General features: G+C 51.4%; 1 protein-coding gene across 14 annotated transcripts in view; it reads left to right on the forward strand.

The window, feature by feature from the left end:
- Nucleotides 1-4,019, forward strand: part of Ptprs (protein tyrosine phosphatase receptor type S) — a 62,083-nt gene extending 58,064 nt beyond the window's left edge. For all 14 annotated transcript variants that reach the window (XM_052746864.1, XM_052746866.1, XM_052746865.1 and 11 more), the window contains 6 exons: nt 89-267; nt 1,103-1,229; nt 1,303-1,428; nt 2,011-2,165; nt 2,256-2,391; nt 3,127-4,019. In XM_052746864.1, the coding sequence (XP_052602824.1) occupies nt 89-267; nt 1,103-1,229; nt 1,303-1,428; nt 2,011-2,165; nt 2,256-2,391; nt 3,127-3,195 (792 nt within the window). In that variant the 3' untranslated portion in view covers nt 3,196-4,019. The remainder of the gene's footprint in view (nt 1-88; nt 268-1,102; nt 1,230-1,302; nt 1,429-2,010; nt 2,166-2,255; nt 2,392-3,126) is intronic.
- Nucleotides 4,020-14,306: the final 10,287 nt, after the last annotated feature.

Below are 14,306 nucleotides of genomic sequence, written 5' to 3' on the forward strand. Positions count from 1 at the left end.
TTCACCTATACAATGGATGTGACGGGGGTGGGGGCTCTCCCTGTGCCTGCCCGCCTTTCGTCCTGACCAGCCCACCCCTCACCCACAGAGGCTCGCCAGCTCCAAGGCGCACACTTCCCGCTTCATCACCGCCAGCCTGCCTTGCAACAAGTTCAAGAACCGCCTGGTGAACATCCTGCCGTATGAGAGCTCGCGCGTCTGCCTGCAGCCCATCCGTGGTGTTGAGGGCTCGGACTACATCAATGCCAGTTTCATCGATGGCTACAGGTGCACTGGTCCCGCCTTCGGGGTCCCCTCCATCCTCAGCCTGTTGGTGGGTTGGGGGAGGAGCCTGCATGCACGCCTTCCCTCAGTGTGTTGTCTGATGAGCTGGGCTGACTGACTTTGCTGACACTGGCCCAGTGGGTGTGACTGGCCGCGTTAGCTACTGTCCTGTCGCTGTGATGAGACGCCAGGGCGACTTACAGAAGAAAGTTTGGGGCTCAGGGTTTGGGGGGTCAGGCGGGGCCATCATGGCGGCAGGCAGGCAAGGCACTGAAGAGTAGCTCACATCTTACCTGCAAATTAGAGGCAGAGAGAGGGAGAGACCTGGGCCTCTGAAACCTCAAACCCGCCTCAGTGACCCCTGCTGATCTTCCCCAGCAGTTCCACCTGTTGGGGACCTGAGCCTGTGGGGTGTTCTCACTCAGGCGCCATGCTGGCTGAGCAGCGGCCCCCAGGGCTGCTCTGTCACCACCTCCCCAGCACCAGGGATTGAACTTGGGTCCTCACAGCCACAGCAAGCTCTCTGCCCATTGAGACTCCTCCGTGGTCCCACGCCTGGCCTTGTCATTGCGGGAGTTAGAGCCCAGAGCCCCCTCAATAACACCAAGCTAAAATTAAAGTCTGACCTGCGACTGAGAGGCAGCTCAGTGGTTAGAGCGCTGGCTTCTCCTGCAGATGACCCTAGTCTGGTCCCTAGCACCCTGTAACTCCAGTTCCTGGGAGGACGATGTCCTGACTGGGGTGAGAGAACTCTGTATTGGCCCGACTGAGCATGTCTGATGGCTTTGGAGAGTGGATGGAGGATGTGTGTCTGACCCCACACTTGCCCTGTCCCCAGGCAGCAGAAAGCCTACATTGCGACTCAGGGGCCACTGGCAGAGACCACGGAGGACTTCTGGCGAGCGCTGTGGGAAAACAACTCCACCATAGTCGTGATGCTCACCAAGCTCCGAGAGATGGGCCGGGTGAGTGTGCACTGGGCCCGCCAGGAAGGGCACGGGCAGGGCCATGACACTGACCCTGCCCTCCACCCCACAGGAGAAATGCCACCAGTACTGGCCAGCTGAGCGCTCTGCCCGCTACCAGTACTTCGTGGTGGACCCGATGGCAGAGTACAACATGCCGCAGTACATCCTACGTGAGTTCAAGGTCACGGATGCCCGGGTGAGTGGTGGGGCAGCTGGGAGGGTAAAGTTTGTGATGACTTGGGTTTGAGTCTACAGCATCTGGATTGACAGTCCAGCTCTGTGGCCCCTGAGGCAGGAGGAGGGGTGAAAGGGGCGTGCTGGCCAACGACCAGCCCTAGGTTCAGTGAGAGACATCGTAAGATAGGGAGGCGTGGGGGAGAGAACATGACCCCCAGCCTGTGCCAGGAGAGCATGGAGGCCGGGGCCTGGGGGTGGTGCCAGCCGGGCTGAGCCTTGAGTGGCTGAGGATGGACACTCGGTGAAAGAAGAGCCACCGGGTGACCGTGGGGTGAGGTGGACGAGGCCAGGCATGTTCAGGAGAGGTCTCCAGCAGGTGGGAGCAGCTTGGCACCGCTGGGAGCTGGGGTGGATTTTGGTGATTCCCGGGTTTGACCCCGGCAGCTTTGGGGGTTGTGCCGTCATCAGCTGTGTGGGCGGCCAGTGTCCACGGAAGGTGGCATCTCAGATGTTGGATGGCAAAGGCTCTCGTCGTGTAGAAGACACCATTAGATGGCGGAGGGGTTTCTGACCAGGCTGTCCTGTCCGTCCCCCGCCCCAGGATGGCCAGTCCCGGACCGTTCGACAGTTCCAGTTCACGGACTGGCCAGAGCAGGGCGCCCCCAAGTCAGGCGAAGGCTTCATCGACTTCATCGGCCAAGTTCATAAGACCAAGGAGCAGTTCGGCCAGGACGGGCCCATCTCGGTGCACTGCAGGTGGGCGCCGCAGAGGGACTCGGACAGGTAGCAGGGGCGCGGGCGTGGGGAGGCGCTGGAGCCCGTGTGACCGCACCCCCCCCCCTGCAGCGCTGGAGTGGGCAGGACAGGCGTGTTCATCACCCTGAGCATCGTGCTAGAACGGATGCGCTACGAGGGCGTGGTGGACATTTTCCAGACGGTGAAGGTGCTTCGGACCCAGAGGCCCGCCATGGTGCAGACTGAGGTATGAGATGCCCCTGCATGCTGAGCCTCGGTTTCCCTCCTGATCCCCTCACCCCAGCTCCACAGCCCTGCAGGCTTGGGGTTGATCAAGTGTCTGCCTCTGGATCACAGGTCTTGAATCTAGTGATACTTGTGTACAGGTGGGGAAACTGAGGCTTATACCAGGCTTTTTCTGGGGGGCCACCAACCAGCTCCCGAATCTTGACACAGAGACTTATTGTTAATTATGAATGTGCGGCCTTAGCTTAGGCTTGTCCCCCTGGCTCTTATAACTTAACCTGTTTCTCTTCATCTTCGTTTTGCCTCAGGGCTTTTCCCTTTCTTTCTGTGAGTCCTACTCTTCACCCTTCTCGGTCTGGCTGCCTGCTGGTCGCCTCAGGCTTCAGGCCCTGGGCATGTCCCTCTCTTCCCCTTCTCTCCTCTCTAGCCTGGATTCTTCCTCCTACTTATTATTCTCCGCCCGCCAGCCCCACCTATCCCTCTGCCGCTATTGGCCGTTCTGCTTTTTATTAGACCACTCAGGGGCCTCAGGCAGGCAAAGTGAAACAGCAACCCTGGATCTTTACATAATTAAAGGCCGCAGAAACAAATGTAACACACTTTCAGAGTTAAAATAATATTCCACAACAGAGGCCAGGGAAGGACCAGGCTACAGGCCCTGGGGGAGGATTCGGCTACCGCCTTGGGAACCCTCAGTCCCTGGAGCAGGTGCCTCAGTTTCCCCTCTGCCCTGCAGGACGAGTACCAGTTCTGCTTCCAGGCGGCGCTGGAATACCTGGGCAGCTTTGATCATTATGCAACATAAGCCATGGGCCCTGCCCGACGCCAGACCCTGCGCCACGTGTCCAGATGTGACCCAGGCCCCGCAGGGCACGAGGAGCCCGGCGTCACAGGGGCCCAGCTGCTGCCTTCCGAACTCGGCACATTCCTCACTCCCTTCTGATTCCAGATGAGGTTCCAGGGTGGGGGCGGGGGTGGAGAGCCAAGAGGGGTGCAGCCTCTGCTCCCCACGGCCGAGCTCTGCGCCAGTGCTCCCCGCCGGCCGGCCTATCGGCAACATTTTCTTTCTTTCTTTTTTTTTAATAGTGTATATTTTTTTTTCCTCATTTTTTTAAGAAGAAACAAAATCGTGCCGGTCAAAACTTTGAAAAACAAGATCACCATGTGCGCCTCCGAGGGAGGCCTATTTTTTCAGTCAGCTTGTCATGTGGCAGTTACGTGCGAGTGTGGGACTGAGCCCGTGACGTGTCCCTCGTTCCCGTGTGAGTGGAACACTCTTAGTTCTTTTAGTTTTTTTTGTTTTTGTTTTTTTTTTTTAAATCAATCTTCAGACATATCAGATATGGAGGGTGAAGCTGGGGGGCACTCGGGCCAGACTGCAGGGACAGGCCACCGAGGACACTGGTCCAGCCCCGGCCACCAGGAGCGTTCTCATCCACTTGTGGCCTCCGTGCCCTGCGTGGAGGACCCGGTCCCTGGGACTGCAGGACACTTGGGGACATCTGACTCCCTGGAGCAAGTGCAGAGCGGGTCAGCTCTGTCTGCGCTGTTTTTTGGGCAGAAGCAGTGGGCGCTGCTGCCCTGTATGTAGATAAAAACCAACTTTGTATTAAAGGAAGATTCGTCCGATCTCATTGTGGACTGGTCCTTGATGCCACCCATGGGGGAGGGCCAGGACGGGGGGGGGGTGACCACTGGGCCCAGAAAGAAGTGTTTGTCCTCCGAGGTCACACAGTGACTGAGGAAACAGCTTAGCAGATAAAGCACCTGAGTTCAAATCCCAGCACCCGCATAAAAAGCCAGGCATGATTGCAGATGCTTGTCAATGCCAGCTCTGGGGAGGTGGAGACAGACGTGTTCCCGGGGCTCACCAGCCAGTGACGTGGGCTGTTGAGGGGCTGGGGAGAAGTAGGGAGGACACTGAAGAAGGCAGGGTGATTGGGACAAGTCTGCCTTAGTGACCTGACCTCGGAAGTGGAGGAAGAAGCCAGCTTAAGCCTGGCCCTCTGGAATGTTCTGCAATCTGACCAACAGGCTGTGGGGCCTAAGCAACTCCTACCCAATCTTCAAAGCCCAGTACTAAAGCCCTCTAAGAAGGCATCTCCGATTTTTCCCTTCACAGGCCGCCTGAGCCTCGAGCGCATCCCTCTGGACAGATTGAGGCGGAAGCGTCTCGTTGTATATCGGGTGTGGGTTCAGGCGTGGGTCATGGAAAGAAGGCACAGAGCACTCTAAGGATGAATTTTAGCCTTTTCCAGCTGCAGGGGGACCAGCCTCTGGAGGGCTGACCCTGTCCTTTAGCAAAGGGCTTTTTGTTGTCCCACAGTTCACACCTTTAGCAAGTGACTTTCCACACACCAACACCTCACACCCAAGCCCCCCAAAGAGACCAGGCCAAGTGCAAATTCTCAGAATACAGACCGGGTTGTTCCCCAACCTAGTTTTGCATAGGCTTTGAACCTAGGAAACTCTCAGATGAAATTTCCATACTTCAAACAGAGAGTACTGGACACGAGGTAGCAGCCACCAAAGGCAGCTCAAGGCTAAGTGCTAACACTCTGGAATCAAACCGGCTACAGAGATCTGCAGGATCTCCCCTAACATATCCCCCTTTTTTATATGCAACAATTAATTATATCGGAGATTATGTAACTTTACAGCACATACAGTTTTTTCTGTTTTACACTCTTATGTAAGTAAGGCAAAACACATTTTAAAGCCAATAAGGTTACTACAGGTAGAACAAGAGTAGTATTTGCTAAAACAAGAAATCTATTCAAGTGATTCACAGGGTTCAGTGAGGCTATTATATCTGCAAGGCTTTCCGTAATGTCCATTCCTGTCACATGAGGTAACGTTTTTGTAAAAGTTTTCTTAATTTCTTGCTGTAAATCATAAGTCATTTGAGAAGAATTGGGGGGACCCATCAAATGCATCTTAAACTTTTTCCAGTCAAGCTTGCTATCATTGAACTTTAAAGGTGTAGTACAGCCGGGCGGTGGTGGCGCACGCCTTTAATCCCAGCACTCGGGAGGCAGAGCCAGGCGGATCTCTGTGAGTTCGAGGCCAGCCTGGGCTACCAAGTGAGTTCCAGGAAAGGCGCAAAGCTACACAGAGAAACCCTGTCTCGAAAAACCAAAAAAAAAAAAAAAAAAAAAGGTGTAGTACAATACGCTGTAACATTCCGATCACATTTTAATTTTATCTGCTTCTTCAATATTTCCAACTATCCCCCCAACAGTATAACAGTTTGTCTCACATCAGCTATTCCATTAACTATCTCACTGTTTTATTTTGTTGAGTTCAACGTTCTGTAGAATGCTTGTGCCAGTCTCTAATGTACTCAGCAGTTTGGCTTTCTTTATGAAGGGCCAATTCAGCTGCTGTAGCAGCAGTAGCAGCCAATGCAACAATGCCCATACCTACTGCAATAATCAGTCTAAGCATTCAATGTGTTTTTCTTAATATTCTTTCAGTGAGCTTGCTGCACTACGGTCATCACAGGTGAGTCTTGCCGTGGCCTTGATGACTTCACTGGCATCCATTTGCTGGCCTTGCTCTAAGAATGTATAAACTTTCAGAGGTTACATCTAAAGACATACTAGAATTAACACAGGTATGAGGGTACAGTGTTCACAAGTGATGCTGTAATTATTAGGGTACCATTGTACAGGCCCCTTCAGTAGCTAATAAGGTAATGGTACACATACTATAAAAGGATGGCTTTGATTTAGTCTAAATGACAAAGTTTCATCCTTAATGTTTAACTGTCTTTCCCACGCTTTAAGAGGGTGGAAGGTACTTGCTAATTTCTTCAAGTTAGTCTGAACTAAATTGCCAAATTGTAGGAGAGGACTTGACACTCCAACTCCATGCCATTGAATAGGTTCATTAACAGTAGAGCTAATTTCTACAGTTGCATTTGAACTATATTTGTGTCATCTTAATAATGAGTGAGAATGTTTTCCTTGAGGGGAGCCATAAGGGCTCCAATCTATGACATCTGCATGGGAGATACTAATTAGCACCCGAGGTTTCTCATCTTTACATGGTTGCCAATGTATCCAGTCAGATTCCTTGTTGGAAACCTACATCTCTCAGAACAGTAGATTTGTGGAACTAGTAGCGTTAATCTCCTGTCTTCTAAAACCAGATGCACGAAGAATATAAAACTTATGATAATCTTGGGTAGTATTTACTATAGTAGCCACACTTGAAAGGTTATATTTACACATTGACTTCCATGTCCTATACAAATAGGAATTCCTTGCACCCCCACAGTATAATTCCTAATTTCTTTACTCTCTCTCCTCTGTAAGCTGAGCAGGACCTTGTTTGTCATAAGGACCAGGTAGCCAAGAAGATTCATTAACCATCACAGGAATATGCACATCTCCCAACTTACTGCTAAGTTATTTGGAGGATTAGGAACATAGGCCCAATATGTATAGTTGGCCCTGTTACCTGTGTAGTTATCACAGATAGCATAGCAAGGAACAGGTTTGTAGCATCCTGAGGTTTCTGAGTCATTCGAATTATCACCTCCCCTTTGTCGCATAAATGCTTAAGCTGTCCCCAGGTGGGAGGATCAGCTGCCTCTTCAAAGGCCCGCTGTATCTTTCCCAGAAGCATCTCAGCCGCCGAAGCATCCAAGAGACTCCTCTTGCTCATGCTGGATTTTTATCCATTTTGATGGTATCCATAACTTCTCGTTTCTCCTGTAGAAACATAAACATACCCTCGGCCCATCTTAACACTGTTCCTGGACTCCATGAAGATGTTAAAACATGGTTGTCATAGACTGGCTGACCCAATTCAGCAGTTTTTTCACAAGCCGATGTCTTTCAGCAGCTGTAGTTCCCGCTTTAGCATCTGACCAGGGGCTGGGAAGGGTGAGGACCCTCCAGGAAAGGAATCCTCACTCTTTCCCTAGGTCTCTTTCATGGCTGTGTAATACTCCCCTCTGGATTGAAGCTGAACCTTTGAGATCCTCATACAGTGGCTGGAAATATTATGGGATGTGCATAGACGATGCCAGACATGCATCTTCCAAAGCAAGATGCTCAGTGAGGGTGTCCTAACCTCAAGTAACGGCGCCTGAGCATGCACCAAGCATTTCAGACCCTGGGCTGAGCAACTTCGTCCCCTTCATTAATGGCCTTATGTCATTCCCTATTGAGACCAGGCTGGTCTTGAACCTATGACCCTCCTGCCTCAGTCTCCCTGAGTTGGGGGATTATCGGCGTGTGCAACCGCCCCTGGCTAAATGCATCTTCAAGTGACAATGGGTTTACTTGGATGTGACTTGGTCCCAAGGGCCCCTGCTCTGGAAATAGACGCATGGTTACATGGCAGTGAAAGAGCCAGGGTCGGCTTACCGACCCTGCTTGTCCCCCCATCTTATTTTTCCATGTGAGTGTGGCACCTGTGGACAGTGAGTTCCTTTCTGATTCTCAACGTCGTCCTCTGTCCTCTGTCAGGTCACTTTACAAACAGAAGGAAAAGTGGGGGGGGGGGGCACCGAGGCATGCCTGGAGCGGGAACCTGTTCCGCTAACAAAATCTGTTCACTAGGCCTGAATGTATTAACAGCTGGGGAAAGCTGCGGACTTGATTTTCACTTTGCATTTCGATCAGGGGACAAAAGATACAGCACTGGCCGCCCCCCCCCCCCCCACAGGCCCTCAGACAAAGCCAGGGCGTCTACACCCCACAAAGGCAGCTGTTTACCCTCCCATGCCTGGCTGTGTTCAGCCTGTGGCCTCCTGGACCCGGAAGCAGGCAGGAAGACAGGCCACAGCTGGGACAGGCTCACCCTGCCTGTCCCCTATGCCCTCACAGGACTTCTCACAGCCCTCCACGGCCCCACGCTGCCCGTCTGTCCTCCAAAGCCAAACCTCAGGCAGATGTGGGGGACACGTCCCAACATGGTCAAGGTCAGCCTGACACAAAAGCAAAAACCACCGAAATGTCTGGGGAGAACATAAAGGTAGGTGTGGCGTTGGAATATCATATAGCCACAAAGAAGATAAAGTCCCTGACACTAGCCAGTGTGGAGGGACCAGGTGCTGGAGAGAGACCCAGACACCAAAGCCACACTGTAGACTCCATGACAGGAAGTGTCCAGGGCAGGGATCCACAGACAGGAAGTTGGTTCCAGGAGGGCTGGGTGGGGGGGTGTTAGTCACTTTTGACACAGTGAACAGTTTGAGAATCAGACGGAAAGCCGTATGATTCTGTGGATGTTAAAACAAGAAAACGACACTGTAAGCCGGGCGGTGGTGGCGCACGCCTTTAATCCCAGCACTTGGGAGGCAGAGGCAGGCAGATCTCTGTGAGTTTGAGGTCAGCCTGGTCTACAGAGGGAGTTCCAGGACAGGCACCAAAACTACACAGAGACACCCTGCCGTGAGAAAACAAAGATTCTCAGAAAGGCCCTCCTTTACCTGACCCTGAGGATTGGCTGCGTGGAGATGCTCCTTAACAAACTTAACCTTTTGTCTTTGGGGAAGTTACACACAATTAGCCCAAGTAGATGATAAACAAAGATATAGGAATGTTCTGGAAGGAGTATCTGTTTTCAGTTAGAGCTGAGGACAGTGATGTGGGAAGCCTAGGGGGCGTGGTCAGGGTGGAGCCCCGCCTAGAATCCCTCAGTGAGGGAGGGGCTGGGGGCGTGGTCAGGGGATCCCCGAATCTGGTGTCAGCCTCTCCCACCCTTCCTCTCTGTGTGGGCCTGGAGATCTTGCAGCCGTCCAGACCACCATTTCATTCCTTGGCCAACAGCACAGGGATGATTAGTTTGCTGTAAGATTTGATTCAAGTAATTAGTCCCCACATATCAGCCTCTACAGTGAGGGAGGAGGCAGATAAATCCCGTCCGGCCTCAGTTAGTCTTTTAAAGGCAATTAACTCGTCATTATTAGCTTTTAATTAGGGTGATTATGTCCTCATCAATACATGTTATTGCAGTTGTTAGCAGACAGCTGTTGAGGCAGACAGTTTATCAGATGTCCCCTGCTGTCCCACACAGGGTTTACTTACCTCCTGTCCCTTCACCAAATGCCACACCAGCCGGGCTCCTCACCGTGACCCTGCTTGTGACTGGGCCAATGAGGGGTTCCTCCTGCCCTCCCCATGCCGTGGTGACTACGTGTTCTGGGTGCAAGGTCTTCCCTCGAAATCACGGGTGAAGGCAACTGTAGAAGTTTCTTTACAAAAGCCTCACTTCACAGCTGTGAGAATGCACATCTGTTACCCCAGCACGTGGCAGGCTGAGACAGAAGGATCAGGAATCCAGGGCAGCCTGGGGGTGGAGGGTCCTGATGCTGGCTGCACCTGGGTCAGTCTGCCCCAGATCCGGGAGGTCACGTGGGTGTGGAAGCCCCTCTCAGACAGGCCCTGCTGATTTTAGGTCCCTTCACATCGATCATCACAAGGAAAGAAACACAACACCCCAAAATAATCACAAAAGCTCGACGTGCATCTGCAACACTGTATTGTCATCATTCCGTTAATGATCAAAAAGTTGTTGTTCCTGGTAGAATATCCCACGGCCAGGAAAGAGGAACAGGCCAGACACAGGCTGGGTAGAGTCCCAGTGGTTCTGAGGGACAGAGGCCATGCAGGAAGCGCTGATGGTGACTATGATGTAAAATATTCTGGGGAAAATGGTCTCTTCATGTTTTCTTGTGGTCAGTAAACAGTGTGCATTGGTCAAACTTACCAACACTTGAAGAGGTACGGATGCCTGTTGGTTAGGATACCACTGAAAAATTTTAAAACGAGATGGTATTAAATGTGGGACAAGGGTAATTAGTGACCAAAGAAATGTCCACAATTAAACATAAATGGAAAAGTTCACAGCCTTACATTGTAGGCAAAATGGCTCTGCAGGGAATTGTTACCTAATGGTGGATAACAAATTATCTCCAAGGCTAATGCTTCAAACTCGTGTGTAGACATTACCTCAGTTTCTGAGTTTCAGGGCAAGGGATATGAGTGGGTTCCTAGCCTCATGATTTATGCACAAGGTTCCATATCTGAGGGAGTGATTCAGTGGTGAGATCCCTACCCACAATCCCCCAGTGAGGGGCTGAGGACGTGGTCAGGGTGGAGCCCCGCCTAGAATCCCCAGTGAGGGGCTGGGGGCGTGGTCAGGGTGGAGCCCCGCCTAGAATCCCCGCAGTGAGGGGCTGGGGGCGTGGTCAGGGAGGAGCCCCGCCCACAAACCCCCAGTGAGGGGCTGGGGGTGTGGTCAGGGAGGAGCCCCGCCCAGAATCCCCCAGTGAGGGGCTGGGGGCGTGGTCAGGAGTGGAGCCCCGCCTAGAATCCCCAGTGAGGGGCTGGGGGCGTGGCCAGGGTAAAAGGATGGCTAATAGAATTAAACCCCTAATGAGAAATGATCTTGTGTAGGTTCCTGGGCCGGACTGCCCTACTGCAAATATTGACTGACACAATAAGTCAACCCTTCTCAGGGAATCTGGAATGTCAGGCCTGGGTGGGCATTCTGTTGAGCAGTGAGGGTTTCTGGGTGCTTGGCGAAAGCTACAGGACTGGTCACGGGGAGAAGGGATTACTTACACTAGCCACTTGGGGCTTTTTCTATGAGGCAGATGTTTGCAAGGCCTTGCCGACCACCTGCCCCATGACCACCCACAGCCACAGCACACACAGCCCTTGCAGCCTTCCGTATATTTCAGAATGTGGTCCAGGTGCTGAGTGTGGGCTCTGAGCACAGGTATCACGGGGTCAAACCCCAGCTCTGCCCTTGCCCTGTGTGTGCCTCAGGCAACTCAAGGGCCATTTCTCTATTTCCACAAATCCTTTGAAAGTGGGATAGACTTCTTGGGCTGGTTTTGAGAGTCTGAGCCATAGGTAAGTACTGTGCCCGATCACTCACCACACCCCATCACAGCCCCCGAGCTGCCTCAGCAGGCCCCGAAATGAACAGTAACTGTTCTGTTACTGTGATAAGACACCATGCAAACTATAACAGAGCAGTATACTGGGGCTCATGGTTACAGGGGCGAATCCATGACTTTCATTGCAGGAACATGGCAGCAGGCAGGCATGGCTCTGGAGCAGCAGCTGAGATCTTTTTACTCATCCACAACAGGAGACAGAGAGAGGGAGAGAGAGAGACACTGTGCCTGGCATGGGGCTATTGAATTCTCAAAGCCAATGACACACCTCATCCAGCAAGGCCACACCTCTGAATCCTTCTCAAACAGTTCCACTAACTAGGGACTAAGCTTTAAAAATGTATGAGCCAGGGGCTGGAGAGATGGCTCAGTGGTTTAAGAGCACTGACTTCTCTTCCAGAGGACCTGGGTTCGATTCCCAGCACCCACATGGCAGCTAATAGCTGTCTGTAACTCCAAAATCTGACGCTGCACACAGACATATATGCACGCAAACCACCAAAGTACATAAAATAAAAAATAAATTACACATTATTATATTATATTATATATTAGCCAGTGGGGGCCATTCTCATTCAAACCATACTGAACAACAACATGGAACTGAAGAACAGAAGCAGTGGAGGAAGCATTCCTGGAGGGAGAGCCTGGTCTAGGCTTTGCTATCCCCTGGAAAAGTAAAAGGCTTGAGGGGCACAGGTGCAGAGGTGTCAGGAACAGAGCATTCAGAGTAGGGCAATCATGCTCCTAACATGGATGCCATTGAGCCGAGTTCCCAGTGGCCTCGCAGACTTGGGGCACTGCAGGGAAACTACTGTTTCTACAAAACTCCAACACAGCCTCAAGAATAAAGGCCCAGGAATCTGTGAGACTCTGACAACTCAAAGGCAATGCATGTGCCTCAAAGACAGCATTGGCCAGTCCACATGTACAAACATGTCTGTTGCCGTCTAATTATTATTATTATTATTTTGGTTTTTCGAGATATGGTTTTGGTTTTTTTGTTTTGGTTTTTTGTTGTTTTGTTTTGTTTTTTGTTTTGGTTTTTCGAGACAGGGTTTCTCTGTGTAGCTTTGTACCTGTCCTGGAACTCACTCTGTAGCCCAGGCTGGCCTCAAACTCACAGAGATCTGCCTGGCTCTGCCTCCCGAGTGCTGGGACTAAAGGCATGTGCCACCACTGCCCAGCTCGAGACAGGGTTTGTAACCAATTATTGTGGCACTGGTGTGTGGGTTCACCTGGATCTGTGGAAAGAAGACTCAGAGGCATCCTAAGAATGAATCTAGCCTTTCATGGCTGCAGGGGGGTCCAGCCTCAAAGGACTGAAGCACTAACCCTTCACCTAGGGCAGTTTTATTTCTCTCCAATACAGTTTAGCCAGTTAATTTCCATATGTTCAAAACAGCCTGAAAGGGGCTCCCAATGATACAATGCCAAGTGCACATTCCTCCATTTGTCGGGCACCACGGTTTTCCGGGTTTCCTGAATCAAGTTTTGCATCGGCCTTTGTATCCTTGGAAAACTCTGAGACAGGATTCACATAGAGGGCAACAAGGGAAACAAAAGGTGTCTGCTAAACAAAAGATGGATTAGGGCTAGGTGCTGCTCTCTGGAGCCAGGCTAGGTGCAGCTCAGCAGGAATGCCACCACAAGGGTTTCTCTGTGTAGCCCTGGCTGTCCTGGAACTCACTCTGTAGACCAGGCTGGCCTCGAACTCGCAGAGATCCACCTGCCTCTGAGTGGTGGGAGTAAAGGCATGCTCTGCCACCACCAAGCAACCGAATTAGTTTTTCATACACGTTCACTGGATGTTTGTTGTGTTTAGGTTTGTGCTGTGGTACCTCCTCAATATGGACCAAGGGGGTCTCTCAGACACAGAGACTCCACCCGAGACCTTCAGGGACCCCTCCAGCACCCCAGGGGGATATCTGGACTTGGGCCACTAGGCCCCTCAATAACAACTTTTAAAAACTATTTTTAAGGGCCGGAGAGATGGCTCAGAGGTTAAGAGCACTGACTGCTCTTCCAGAGGTCCTGAGTTCAATTCCCAGCAACCACATGGTGGCTCACAACCATCTGTAATGAGATCTGGCGCCCTCTTCTGACCTGTGGTCATACATGCTGTATACATAATAAATAAATAAATCTTTAAAAAAAAAAAAAAAAAAAAACTATTTTTAAGACTCATTTTTAGAGCTGAATGGTGGCACACACCTTTAATCCCAGCACTTGGGAGGCAGAGGCAGGGAGATCTCTGAGTTTGAGGCCAGCCTGGTCTACAGATCAATTTCCAGGACAGCCAGGGCTACACAGAGAAACCCTCTCTGGAAAAACCACGTACATTTTCAAAGAAACACATCTGATGAAATTTAAAGTTTTCTTTATAAGTCAGGTACTGTGAGAGGAGGCATAAGATAAAATACATAGACTCAGGTGCACAGAATTCTGGGACAAGTGTCTTAGGGTTTCTATTATGTGGTGACAGACCATGATCAAAAGCAACCTGGGGAGGAAAGGGTTAATTCAGCTTACACTTCCAGATCATCATCCATCATTGAAGGAAGTCAGCAGGAACTCAAGCAGGGCAGGATCCTGGAGGCAGGAGCTGATGCAGAGGCCATGGAGGGTGCTGCTTACTGGCTTGCCCCCCATGGCTTGCTCAGCCTGCTTCCTTATAGAACCCATGGCCACCAGCCCAGGGATGGCACCACCACAGTGGGCTGGGCCTCCCCCATCAATCATCAATTAAGAAAATGCCCCACAGGCTTGCCTGTAGCCTGATCTTATGGAAGCATTTCCTCAGTGGAGGTTTCCGCCTCTCACATGACTCTAGCTTGTGTCAAGTTGACATAAAAGCAGCCAGCCAAGAGTGTTCAGGTCACACTCTCACTACAGTGACCGTGGCCTCCTGTTGTTCCCATAACTCGAGGCCACACACTGTACCTTTAGGCTGATGTGACCTTCGACCTGACCATGACCTCTGTGACGCCGTG

This window comes from Peromyscus californicus, unplaced genomic scaffold (assembly GCF_007827085.1).
Source record: "Peromyscus californicus insignis strain IS unplaced genomic scaffold, ASM782708v3 Scaffold_1__1_contigs__length_55948999, whole genome shotgun sequence".
Taxonomy (NCBI): domain Eukaryota; kingdom Metazoa; phylum Chordata; class Mammalia; order Rodentia; family Cricetidae; genus Peromyscus; species Peromyscus californicus.